At 38.3% G+C, this 14,184-nt stretch overlaps 1 protein-coding gene across 3 annotated transcripts in view; it reads left to right on the forward strand.

Moving 5' to 3' along the window:
- adcy2b (adenylate cyclase 2b (brain)) overlaps positions 1-14,184 on the forward strand; it is a 64,713-nt gene that overhangs the window by 44,874 nt on the left and 5,655 nt on the right. For 2 of the 3 annotated variants that reach the window (XM_084738750.1, XM_084738752.1), the window contains exons 15-19: positions 581-665; positions 5,017-5,157; positions 6,173-6,325; positions 8,368-8,552; positions 11,032-11,116. In XM_084738750.1, coding sequence (XP_084594876.1) covers positions 581-665; positions 5,017-5,157; positions 6,173-6,325; positions 8,368-8,552; positions 11,032-11,116 — 649 coding nt within the window. The remainder of the gene's footprint in view (positions 1-580; positions 666-5,016; positions 5,158-6,172; positions 6,326-8,367; positions 8,553-11,031; positions 11,117-14,184) is intronic. The other variant, XM_084738751.1, reaches the window with a different exon arrangement.

The raw sequence follows: 14,184 nt of genomic DNA on the forward strand, positions 1-14,184 counted from the left end.
GGGGGCAAGAGGCAGAATGCTAAAACGCAGATCGAGATGAAAGGGCATCATGTCTGCCAGTGATTATAGATCAGGTGAATCAAAGTGTGTCGCCTCTTTAATGGTGAGGAGAGAAATTCACAGTCATGCTAATTTACTGCCTGTGGGAGCTAAAGGTGTAATTCAGCATCTGAGAAGCCATCGATTGTCCAATTCACCTCTCCGTCTCTCACTCTCTTTATCTTTCCTCTGTTTGTCGCAGCATAGCTCTGCGCATTTAGACGTGACATCATCTGTTTTATGGCAGAGATCCTTAAATCAGCCATACTGTGTTCCTCCTTAGAAAAGGTGACACCTTAACATAAATGCATTATGAAGCACAGCATGCTGCTGAGCAATCGACAGTCATGCTTACTTAATGTAAATGGATAGCAGGTCTAAAGGTAGAATACATTATAACCTTCATTACGTTTATTGCCCAGGATGGCACTGCAGAGAGCTGAGAGGTGCCAAAAGGGTTGTAGAATAATGTGTGTGTGTGTGTGTGTGTGTGTGTGTGTGTGTGTGTGTGTGTGTGTGTGTGTGTGTGTGTGTGTTGCAGAACTGCTGTGCTGGGGATCTCCTTTGGCCTGGCATTCCTGCTGTTGGCGTTGATCCTGCTCCTTTGCTTCGCTGGTCACATTATGGTGAGTTTTTATGGACTTATCGGTAAACACACACGCACACACGCAATTAGTGGTCAACAGATATGGGTTTTTCAAGAACTGGTGCCGATATTTAGAGATCAGGGCAGCTGATGGTCGATACATAACAAGGTAAAGAAAAGTCAGGTATAGTTCTATTAGTTCATGCACACTACAATCTAATATACATGGTCATCTCAGCTAGGAACATGACATTTTAAGTGACATTTTTATTGGTTAATGAAATAGAAAAAAACACTGGGTTTTGATTTATATTTCAGAACATGACTGGGCTTTAAGTAGAGATGCACCGATACTGCCCTCACATAGTCATACTTGTATTCATAAAACTACTCTGATACCCCAGATGTGTCCGCAGACATTTTTTCTTTTGTTTTGTGGTTTTGGTTTTGTGATCGCAGGCCATTGCTGATTATCTCAAAATTCCAGATTGGCCCATTTAATTGGCTGAATGTGGAAGGTACCTTTTCTTTTTCTTTACTCTAGAAATTATTTTGATGTCTGGTATCTGTGCAGTATTCTTGGTGTATATGTTCTGGTGTTCATGGATCTGGGTGTGATACTGCACGTTAATTGTAGTTTGGTTATATGCTGCTCTGCCTGTGTTCTTTTGAACACCCAAGACAAATTGCACCGAAGTGAAATAATAAATGCTAATCTAATCTAAATCTAAATTGTATAACTACTTTATCTGCCAAAAAAATCATTGAGAATCTCTAAATTAAAAAGCATTAAGTAATGTCTGACCTTTAATTTTCCTCAGCATGAGTTTATTCTTCCCTTACAAATCTCCCAATTTGGTCTGTTTCAACTGTGGAAATCATGGAGGAAGTGTAAGCAGCTCACAAGATATCGTCAGGACACGTCACAGTCATGGACTGTCACACTTAAACGCTGACCTTTCATGAATTATTTGGCTAAATTATTTTTCATCTTTAAAACTGCTTTGAAAAAGAAGGAAATATTGAAAGGACAGTTCACACAAGGGCAAATGATGTGTGGCAGAGGGAAGGGAAATGTGTGTTGTTAATTTTGTAATGATTATACAATGATAAAATAATTCTATGATAATATAATATTGTCAGTATCATCATTATATACAATATAATATCGCACAATAATGCAGTGGGGTACAATATAACAGTATACTATATAATATAATATAATATGACATAATACAGTACATTATGATAATGACCACTAGAGTTACATAATGACCAATAAGGGGTGAGGCCAGGCCGGAGGAGAGAAAAGACAGGCATCATTAGTTTGTTTTGTATATAGTTTAAGTTTTAAGGAGCCACACCCAGACCCAGTTTTGGCTGCTGGCCCGTTGCTTCTCTCCAATATAATGGAAGGAGATGGTACTCGACTCGTGGTGCTCAAAGCACCAAAAAATTTATTAGGAGCTATTTTCTTTCTACTGAACAACACCCACCAACCATACCAACATGCAGAAGGAAGCGTACATCTACTCATGGACAGGAGGCTCATCCTTGTGATGTAAATATTAATGGTGTCCTCCTCAGCTGAGCTGTAATGGTAGCACCGCTGCGTTATCTACCACAATGCTTATTATATAGTTTAGTAGAAAGAACCAGAGCAACCAGGTAATGATTTCTGGAAAGAGACATTCATTCATTTTTTTTCGAACATCACAAGCAGAGTGCCCATTATTTTTCCATTATATTTGAGAGAAGGCCGACATCTCTGTCGATATCTCCAAAACTCAGCAACTCACACCAACATAATTTAGGAGGATAAATAGCACTACAGGTAAGAGGATGTGTATTGATTTTGGGATGAACTGGCCCCTATAAATTATTTCATTTCGAATTGCCCATCTAATTTTTTATAGGTATATTTTTCAGTTTTCATGAGATTTGGCTCTCATTTTGTGGAGGATTTAGCGGCCTCTCGTGGTGAGCTTGCAGACTGTAAAAATCTCATCTCACCCTCCCCTTTCAAACATGTAGGAGAACCTATGGTGGCTGCGGCAAAGGACCATTTGGAATATAAAGTTGTACCTGGTTCCTCTGTAACAGCTACAATGACATCTCTCATATGAGCTCAGCAGCCATGATTCCACCCAAGAATTTTATGAGCTGATCTACCTTTTATTCTCCCTCATCCATCACTTCACTACTGTTGTTTGTTATCCGGCAGAAGTGGAAGGATGGGCGTTATTTACAGCCTACTACAGCTACCTGTCACAAGTGTTTTGTGGATAATCAATAACTGATTGCTCCCCTAAGAGCCAATTTTCCTCCCTCTTGCTTCTCAGGAGAGTATTATCACTCAGTTTGTTGGTCACCTCTGATTAATGAAGAGTTATCAATAAACATGGGTCTGCCTGACCCAGATATCAGCTTTATATACTGCTTCAATACGAATAGAGAGATTATGTTTCATTGGTTTGTAATAACCATCAATTAAATACTGAACAATAAAAGCTGCAGTGGTCACTGTTGAAAGAGCACATTGACTAATGAGAGGCCATGTCTAACATACTTTATATGTGTGTGTGGGTGCTTGAGCTCCAGGCGTCAGTCAGGTCGTTGTAAATTACTGTTAATGGGGCATATTATAGTTAAAGGATGTGCTCCATTCATCTGTGAAAGAGTGCATTTTACATGGCTATTGTGATCAAATGCATTTCTTGGGAAAAAAAAATACCTTTTCAAGTCAAATGAGCTTAGCTGTTGCTAGGGAGAAAACACCACCACAACCATGGGAAGAAAACCTGTGATGTGAAGATGTAAAATCTAGTCCTGAATCCCTGAGAGGCAAGTAAGGACAAAAATCTGATGATCCAATTTCTTTCTCTTCTTTTTATGACTTGAAAAAGGTTTTGCCAGGATCTTTTTTTTCTCCCAGGTGAGGTATGTAACGTTACTGTCATGCCTATCTTTTGGCCAATATAGCTAATGCTAACAGCAGACTAGCGCTGATTAAAATACATTTCTACTAAAAAGAAAGACATGACAGTAATGTCACATAACTTGCTTACACACAATATTATGTTTAGAGTGAAATTTTTATGCCTTTGCGTCGGCAACAGCCTCGGCCGGAGGCATTATGATTTTTATCCATGCGTTTCGTTCTTGTGAACGTGATATCTCAAGAATGCCTTGAGGAAATTTCTTCAGACTTGACAAAAATGTTTCACTTGGACTCAAGGATGAAGTGATTAGAGTTTAGTGATCAAAGGTCGAAGTTCAAGCTCATGTCCCATTTTTCTGAACTGATGAACTGATTAGAATTTGGAGGTCAAAGGTCAAGGTCCCTGTTACCTCATAAACACTTTTTTGGTCAAAACACAAGAATTCATCTACTAATGATCAAACGTGACGTGATAGTGTTTGGCTCCCTATCAGTCCTCCTATGTAAAAAATATTGTCTAATTGAAGACAGCCTGTGTCTCGCAGGAATTATTCACTGGAATCAGTGTCAGCAAAGTGATAACACCCATTTTCCAAAGGCTCTTAATAACTTTTATTAAATTCCTTCAAAGTTGTCAGTACATATGAGTGTGGACTGATGTGGATGTAAACTGCAACTTAACTGGTTGGTGGAGGCAAAGTAATTCTATTTTTTCCTTCCTGTTCCATCAGTGTGTGAATGTGATGAGTAGTTGTAAATGCACTTTGAGTAGACGACAGACTAGAAAAGCACTATATAAATGCAGGTCTGTTAATCATAACTTAAAGAAATTATTCTGACAAAACTTTTTTTCTCGCTACTTTCACAAGTGAAATAGATAAACTTAGAAAGAACTTGAAAGTTTTTTCACTTGTTCTTAGAGTGGACAATTTCGATCAGACATAGATAATTGATCACCAGTATTTTCCTTCTCACTTGTTTCTCAGGGCTTCTGAAACTCCTCAGTGAGAACAAAAGAGGGTTTGTTTTTTTTCATTAAAAAATAATTTCACTTCTCAAGTTGATTTTTAATGAAGTACCTCCAGGTTACACATGTATGTGACAGATTACCTTAGGTCTCATACTATCTGGCTTTGTTTTTATTTGCTGAGATGTAGAGAGATTTGCTAAAAAGCCCTGAGCTATAAAAAAAAAAAAAAAAAACAAAAACAGATATGACTTTTTAATCAGAGTGATTTCCATGTAACCAGTATCTTGGCTTTAATTTCGGTCATAAGAAAGACCACTGTGTTCTCAGGGGAGAGGAGTATTATTTCCTAGAAGTCAGAGCAGAAAGATCGAGATTAAGATTTCACTATGAGCCTTATAATATTTGTTCTTTGGGTTGATCCACTGCTTCTCCCACTTTCCTCCTGTTCTGATCGTTCCTTCTCTTTCTTTGCATCCCCAGCAGGGGAGGAAGGGCTCCTTCTGCTCCCTAACCTGGTTTCCCACTTCCTCCCGCATCATCGTCACCAATAACCCCTGGCTGCGACTGGTCCTCACCTTGACAACCACTGCTCTCATCCTGGTGATGGCCATCTTCAATATGGTGAGAAACCTGTTGCTATAAGCCTTCATAACTGTGCGAAGCTGAGTATCACATTTGTTTATCATTGCTGTACAAAATTAGTACGAGACATAATCAGGTCTTATGACTGTGATGATGCTCTCTGTTTCCATCATGGATGCCACACTAACCTGATTTAGTTCTTCTTAATGGGATCTTGTGATAATACCAAACACTGCTACATTCACATGATAGTAGATTTGTTTATTATCAAAAAGTAGAGATGCATGCTTTGTTATGAACATTCTTATTTGTTTACGACTTCTTTTCAACTTTCTTTAAGTAGTGACAATATGAGTCGTTCACATGCCACATCACATTGTGTTTTGTGTGGATTCAGATGCATGGTCTGGGTAATGTGTATGAAAGACCAGAACACTGATCAGTTCATCTCCACAGCTCATGTGGTGGAGCTGGAAACAAAAAAAAAATCAACATCACTTTAAAGAGTGCATCACTGAACCATTCTATACTTAATTTTTAGTGATAACATTTTTTATTTTAATCCATTTTTTTTTGATACTCCTAACACATGAAGTATAAATACTATAAATACTACTACTAGTTTTTAATGACCATCCTTTTACCTGTTTGGTCAGCTGCTGTGCTCTGTTGTCTGATAAAGCAAACAGAAGAAATGCCTGTTTGAAAATACCCTGTTATCAGAATCAGAAATCGATAATAAGAAACACTAGAACTAAAAGAACTAGAAACTTTGTTTACTTATAACTCAGGGTCACAAGGATAAAATGAATATATGATGTCTTATACCATAGGTAGTGGCTTTACTATACTGACCTACATCCAGCTGTGTTTATTTCTCCACATGATCAAATATATTTTAACTGTTTACAGTAAAAGATTGATAAACTAAGTAACTAGTCTTGTTGGCGAATCTTTACATCACAAACTGTAATATAAATCAGCCATGGCTGCTGTGATAGTGAAACCATGGTTCAAACATTTTGCCCTCCATCCTTTCTGTTTTGTTTGTTAGTTCTTTGTGGAGGATCCTGGAGGATCCACCAAGGACGTCCTAACAACTCCTCCACCTCAAGTCCTGATGACAACTCCACCTGTCAATCTAACTAATGACAGCCTGCTGGACTACCAGGAAAAAGACAAAGAAGAAAAGGAGTTTTATCTGCCAGTAAGTACAATAGTGTGGAGACAACAAAAGATGGTAGATGTGTAGTCATATGTCATTTTTGTAAATATGTGAACATAACTGACCACCAGTATCCAAAAACAGCTTAAATGAGTTGACAGTCATTTAAAACATTTAATCTTTCAAATTTAAAATGTGTTTTTTAACAGCATGTATTGCAACATTTAGAGAAATTTTCTTAAATCACAAGTTGGTGCGAAGTGAAGTGAAGTGACATGTCTCACTGCTCAGTGTTACACAGCTGTGACTCTTTACAATTAAAGAAAACAATTCAGACAGACAGCCATGTCCGTTTTTTCCTGTCACAAGCAAACTCTTATACAGCTGTTTCAAATCTACTAAGCAGATTAAATAAAACAAGATTAAAAATTAACTCCAGATAAACTAAGATGTTTATTTTAGTCATCAGTGGTTTCAGGTTGTCAGATACACTATAAAGAGGAATTATCACAGCTCAAAGATTTATTAATAAGTATGGATGTGTGGATGATCACAAAATGTGGTTGTTGTATAAGAATATTGACATATTCTCATGTCAGTATGCTTTAAATTAAAAAAAACAAAGGATGTTTCCAAAAAAAAAAAAAATTAGCATTAACTGTCTTTGGTAATGAATGTTTATATTCTGTCTGCAACTGCAACAAAACAGTGCAGCAGTCATTGGCAGTCCTTAAGTGAAATAAAAATAATGAAATCAAATATTTAGCAGTGTATTATCATGGTAGATATCGTCACAGTCTGGTACGCTATCGATCTGATACAAAGGCTACGATACATTTTATGACACAATGATTCTGTGGGATTTTATGCAAAGCAATCTGATACAGTTCTTAAAGAAACCTTCCACTGAAAATGAGGTTTTTAACCTTGTTAACACGTCCACGTGGTGTTTTCAATGTGCTACAAGACACATCAGGAGCAAAATAAGCAGTAAAGCATTTCTTGCTTTGAAACTGCAGTGAGCAAGAAAAACAAACAAACAAAAAAAAACATATTCAGTCAGGGTGTGTATATGACATCATAAACCTAAGGAACCAATCCTGTTAATCCACAGAGTGTAATGTAGCTAGTTACCGTGATTAGCTAGCAAAACAGATGAGAAGTCAGGTGCAGATAGTTAGCGGCGGGAATGTGAGTATTTGCATATTCATGATTCCTTGAATACTAAATGAAGGCATAGTGTAGAACTATATGAAAGCAATTTTAACAAGGTTTTTCAGCTTATTTTGCAAAAAAAAGACAGACATAATTTATTACTTCTTGCAGTGCAATTTTTATTGTATTGACAGGAGGGGGACTTTAACATTTGTTGTAGACATTGATTTTACATTATAAGTTAAAGTTACCCAATTCTATAAAAGTGTCATTGCTTACTTTCAAATAAATATATTTCATGAAGGGCCAGGAAATATTTTTGTTCTTTTATGGCTTGGAGGGAAAATGGAAGACAAATATATCATTTCAGAATTGCAAGTCATTGTGTTTATTACTTTTCCAATTCCGCTTGACATCATGAATATAAACTTTAGTCTGTGTCACACCTTTACAAATGGCCAGTTATTTTTTCTGCTTATAAAATCCAAATCTCTTCCAAACTATAGATTTTAGATTTGAGGATGCGAGGTTAACCACACATGTTGGACATGTTTTTATCTTGCAAGAAAAGCCACGCTAACGTTACTCTCGTGAAACCTTTTACAGCAGTGGAGATGCTGTTCAGAGATGCTTTAGTTAACCAGTTTGTAACTTTTGAATCGGGCCATGGACTTGTTCATGGTACATTTAGATGGATCCAGGGTTCCGTTAAATCTAGTTTCTGGTTCATACTGATGAATTGTTACACCCCTGGTATCAAGACTTTTTTTTGGATCGCAATATTGGATTTATTGTTACATCCCTAACCTTTACTGAAAACATGTTACACTGAACAAACAAAGCTGCCTGTCTTCCTACATAATTTAGGCAAGTGCTTCACCTCTTCATAAACGTTATTTGGTGTTTCTTTACTCTCTTTCTGCCTCCAGTACTTCATCTACTGCTGTATTCTGGGCCTGGTGTCATGCTCGGTGTTCCTGAGGATTAACTATGAGCTGAAGATGGTGGTGATGCTGGTTGCCGTGGTGATCTACAACATCATCATCCTCCAAACACACGCCTCCCTGCTGGACGGATTTAGCAAAGCGCTGTACGCCACTGATACACTGGATAGGTACCTGCAAACACTACACACACACACACACACTCACACACACTATTCGTCTCTATTTTAGGCAGTAATGAAACAATTATTAGGCCCACTTAAAGTCGGTGTTATCTGTTTGATACCCTCCGCCCGCCTCTGACCCCGCAGCCTGTTTGCGTCAGTCGAGCAGAGCCCATTAAAATGACTAATGAGACTGGACCCTGGTCCCTAGAGAAGGAGCAAATTGCTGAAGTAGCAATATCCCCTATCGCTGTCGATCAAGTGTAACCCCTGGAGAGGAGGATGATGGGTGGCAGAATGAGATCCAGCAGTTTGTGTTGATGGAGCTGAATTCATTTCTCACATTTGACTGACAGCTGGAGTCTCATCGCTGAAAAAAATCCCATTATGCAAAAAGTTTTCAGAGCAGTAACAAAGACGGGTGAAGAAATACTTTTTTTCCATCTCATTTCTCTTTTTGTTTCTCTTTCTCACCTTATTAGCAGAAAGAGTATATTGATGTTGCCAAAGCACTGAGACACAGAAATAAAAATAGTTATGCGGTATTAAATGAAAAGGAAATAGAGCAGGACTTCCGAACAAATCAATGTTCTTTCTCGACAAGCATCAATTCACGCATCATTACCTTCAAAGATATCTAAGCATGACATCAAGTTGTATCTATCACTAATATCTAGCAAACTGATTTACATGGGTTCATCCTCCATCAAAGTTGAGATGTTATGTAAAACATAAATAAAAACAATGATTTGCAAAAACTTTTCAACCTATATTCAATTAAATACATTACAAAGACAAGATATTTAATGTTCAAACTGATCAAATGTATTGTTTTTTGTAAATATACACTCATTCCGGGTTGATGCCTGCAGCATGTTCCAAAGAAGTTGGGACAGGGGCATGTTTACCACGGTGTTACATCACCTTTTCTTTTAAGTTTTGAAAGTGAAACTGTTCCTTATTCCTGCTTGATATATGACCTCAGGTGTTCAACAGTCTGGGGTCTCTCCTTCTCGTCGTATTTTTTGCTTCATGATGCGCCACAAGTTTTCAATGGGAGACAAGTCTGGGCTGCAGGCGGGTCAGTCTAGTACCTGAACTCTCTGACTTCAAAGCCACAGTGTTGTAACACATGCAGAATGTGTCCATCTGAAATAAGGAGGGACTTAAGGGACTCATATGTTTCTCCAAAACCTGTATGTACCTTTTAGCATTAATGGGGCCTTCACAGATGTGACAGTTACCCATGTTGCCATGGGCATTAAAACATCCCCATACCATCACAGATGCTGTCTTCTGAAATTAGTGCTGGTGCTCTTCACTCTTCAGCCTGGAGGAGACAATGTCCATGATTTCTGAAAACAATCTGAATGTGGACTCGTCAGTCAAAGGTTGCATTGTTGGCTTGCAACCTTGGCCCTTACAGAGACTTTTCGTGATATTATGGATTATAGATTGTGAAAAAATTCCATTCCAAATCCATGAAACTGTGTGAAACATTGATCTTAACCGCTGGACCATTTGCCCACAACTTCAACAGTGTTTTGTTGCCCCTGTCTCAACTTTATTGAAATGTGTTGCAAGCTTCAAATTAAGATTGAGAGTATATTTACAAAAAGTAATTAAGTTAATTAGTTTGAATTTAAGATATCTAGTCTTTGTACTTTATTCAATTGAATCTAGGTTGTAAGGGATTTGCAGATCATTGCATTCTGTTTTTATTTAAGTTTCACACAGGGTCCCAACTTTAATGGAATTGTGGTTGTACAAAAGCAAGATGATACATCCCAACGTATGATCTGAAAACAAATTATATTATAAGTAGAATGTTACAGGTATTAAAGAGATTTTTTTTTTTAAACATCGCTTATCATTTTAATTGTGTATCTGCTGCACATGCACATGAGTAAACAGAGACAGGTAAGTACTGGTTATTCCTCCTGAGGTCCACAGGAAGGAGAAGCGAGCTTATGAGTGTCATCAATCTGGGTGGTGAAAGTGAAAGGCAGCGCTTGCCCCTCCTTCATTACTACCACTGAGGTGTCCTTATGCAAACTGATAAAATAAATTATGATTAATAAAATATGATCATCCCTGACTTAAAGGAGAAATATAATATATTTACAATAATTTATTATGAAATGACCATAATATGCCATCAGAGATCAAGGAAACAAGTTGAAATAAAGCTGCGATGTCCTCCATTGAAAGGTCTGTTCTGGGCCAGAATAATTGTTTTAGTTTGCCCGTTTCACATTAATTAGAGTTCAAATTAATGCCAAATGTTTGCTGAATAAGTGTCTGTTTATGAGTCACAAGAAATCATCAGCAATGTTAATGGAGTCTGGGAGGCAGTGTGTATGTAACCTGGACAGTCAGTCAGTTTTTGAATTGTCATTTTTAATTTTGTTTGTTTTTTCACTGGACATGGTACACCAGATGATCAACATTGTGATACCTGTATTATTTCTGTCTCCCTGTGCAGACCAGGAGTGCTGAAGGACCTAAAGACGATGGGCTCTGTGTCTCTTTTCATCTTCTTCATTACCCTACTGGTACTAGCCAGGCAGGTCAGTGTTCTTCTTAAACTACACCACCACTATAACATGACTAGACATCACTATGTGAGAGTGATATATAATTATTGCCTATATTTTCTTTTTTTTTCTAATTTCTTTTTGTTGATCTTTGACAAAAAACACAACAGAGAGATCAGAGGACAATAGACAAAGTCATCATAGGTGAAGTGAAATGCCTGATGCCTGAACATCATGTAAAATAAAAATGAAATGGATCTGGGTTACATTGCATCATCTGAGATCCTAGAAGTCTTCATGATCCATGACTTTGATTTGAGCAAAGCCAGAGTATTTGTCAACGAGGGAGAGTCTCCCATTCCATCATAACTTAAAAGTTCATCCTGTTGGCACAGAAGAAAATATGGAAAATGACTCCAACCAGAATAAATAAATTACTTAAGATTCAAACAGGACTTCCATTTTCCAGTATTTTTCACATTTTCAGTAGTATATCTCAGAGAAAAAGTCAATTATTCCATAGTATAAATTTCCTGAAGTATTTCTATCCACTCAGGGATTGTAGGAGACTCCTTACTCCACCATTTTCTGGTTAATATGTTTTTACTACCTGTACTTCTAAAAAGAATCTGTCAGCCCAGCTTGCAAATTATAGCCTATATTTTTCAATGTAATTTCCAACATAACCACGGTCATTCACTACAGTTACACCCATCTTATTGGACCATTCAGAGCTGTCACAAAATCTTGTTTTACTGGAAAATCTCTGCCTGAGGAAAGATTTTTTTTTCCTCAGACATGTTACCACTGGATTTGAAATGATCTTCACTTTTCTCCAGAATGAATTTTGGAAGCAAATGAACCTGCGCTCAAGGATTTGGCTCAGTGTGCTCACAGATCAAAGTACGTGTTCAGATGGGGAGCTCTGTCGTACTGAAGCAGTCAGCTTGGTCCACTGCCTCCATCTCCACCGCCCTCGCTTCGCATGCGAGCTAAACTCAGCTGACACAGATTTGGTGTGCGTGTTTTATCTTTTTCGGGGTACCATCCATCAGCTCTGACCTCAAAGCAGATGTTCTGGACAGAAAGACTCCCCCAAGTGGCTGTGTACCCAAAACTGGGGCTCGTCACAGACGGTCCAAACAGCTCTGTGTTTTGTTCTCATTCTGGGTCACTGTCACCAGAAGGGAGGGGAGCGTTTGTTTTGGAAACAAGACTTTGCCGTGCTAAACTCTTTGTTACTGTCATATCTTATTCCAGGCCGCGCTCTTATCAAGGTCTTTCAGGAGTAATTGGGTTTGTCCTTCCGTTTGCTGTTTGAGTGGAAATTAGTTCAGTAAAATGCTTCATCAACTATCATCAAAATAATTCTGAAAACAGGTCAAAAGGTGCACAGAGTGGCATCATTGGAGGCTGCTGACGCAGAAGTGTGTAAATCTGTGCCGGATATGAGGGCGCAAGGCCTATTTTACATGCTTTTAGTCTACAATTAACAAATTTGCCTTGCAAAAATCTTCATCGCCAACCCTAATGAGCCCATTTCCAAGCATTTAGTCAGAGGGAGGAGAAAGCAGGTTAGGAGAACGAAGGCATCTGTAATTCATCCCTCAAGAACAGATGCACGACGGCGCAAAGCTCATTTACTGGCTTGTTATCCGGTTTCTCAACAGCATCTGGAATGAGCTCCGTTTCTTCTGGCCTACTTTCTAGACTCCTGGAGGTACTTGAGTTCCTCTCTCCACAGGGGAAGCAAGTGCTCCAACTGTACATACACATATGTATACATACACAAATGGCTCAGACTAACACTGCCCTTAGGGGGCTGGACTGGTCTATATTTCTATTTCAGCCTCAGGCTATCAACACTATAGCAGCAGGATCGCAGCGCGGTATGGGCCTACACTGTTGGAGCGCTCTAAATTGGCACCATACTTTAATCTCAAGGGGAAAAGTATTCAGTACACACATACATCATGCTGACTGCTAACTACACACATGAAATCTATCTCACAGGAGACTGAAAACGCTCCCACACACATCCGTGCGCACACACTGTCAGGGCCAGCTCCCAGGTAGCCTGCAGCTTTCAAAATATGTACCAGTATAATGATGGTGTGTTCAGGGGACACAAACACACACTCCTAGGATGTAGATAGAAAAGTCCTTCAAGCGTTAATAACGAAAACACTTAAAAAAAAAAAAAAAAGAAAAGAAAAGAAGCAGTAGCTATCTTTCATGCAAAACACTGCTTACTGTTTCCTTGAGCAGTGAGAACAGAGTTTCTCACACGGCTTCATCGTCGTCTTACTGGTACATTAATTTTCTGTGAATACCAAGCAAACCCTTTAGTTTCAGTTGGTTATGTTTTCCCAGAAATCCTGGTCAGGTTCCATTTAGTGAAGATGATTAGAGCAGAATGCAGGTGGCCAATTTCTATGCAAAGCTCTCATGTCATGGACTCCAACTCCAGTCCAAACCAAACATCAGAATTAAAGGTCCAGTGTGCAATATTTACGAGGACTTATTAACAGAATAGGGCAGAAATGGAATACAATATTCATCATCATTGTATAATCACCTGGAAAAAAAAATCGTTGTTTTGTTCATTACTTTAGAATCTGGGTCTTCAACAGGAGGACCGTAACCCCTAAGGGGTCCTCAGAGTTACTGCAGGGGTTTTTTGTATGTTTGTTTGCTTGTTTGTTTTGTTTTTCAGAAATTAAAATGTGTTTGAAAATACACATCAAGATGAATCCCATATATTATTAGCAAAATAGATTATATTATATTTTTGACATCATGTCGGGGGGAAGAAAAGGCCAAACTGGCCCCCAGAACCCCTGAGCTAAGGGGTCCATGGTCTGAATGAAATGTTTGCTGAAGCTGTAATGCTTACCGTCATTTCACTAAAATTCTGCTTGAATTATTTTTATTTTATTGGCTGCTTCCTCTATTATTGTTTGAGAACCAGAACCTTAGAATGAGCCATTTATATCTACAAAGGGCACCAGTCCTCTTCCACAAGGATTTCCATGTTGCCCAGAACAAACACAGCAGCACCAGGCTCTAGATAAGTCCTTTCGTGTTTTGTGAGTTTTGTG

Source organism: Lutjanus erythropterus, chromosome 16, assembly GCF_056507025.1.
Source record: "Lutjanus erythropterus isolate fLutEry1 chromosome 16, fLutEry1.hap2, whole genome shotgun sequence".
NCBI classification, from domain to species: domain Eukaryota; kingdom Metazoa; phylum Chordata; class Actinopteri; order Lutjaniformes; family Lutjanidae; genus Lutjanus; species Lutjanus erythropterus.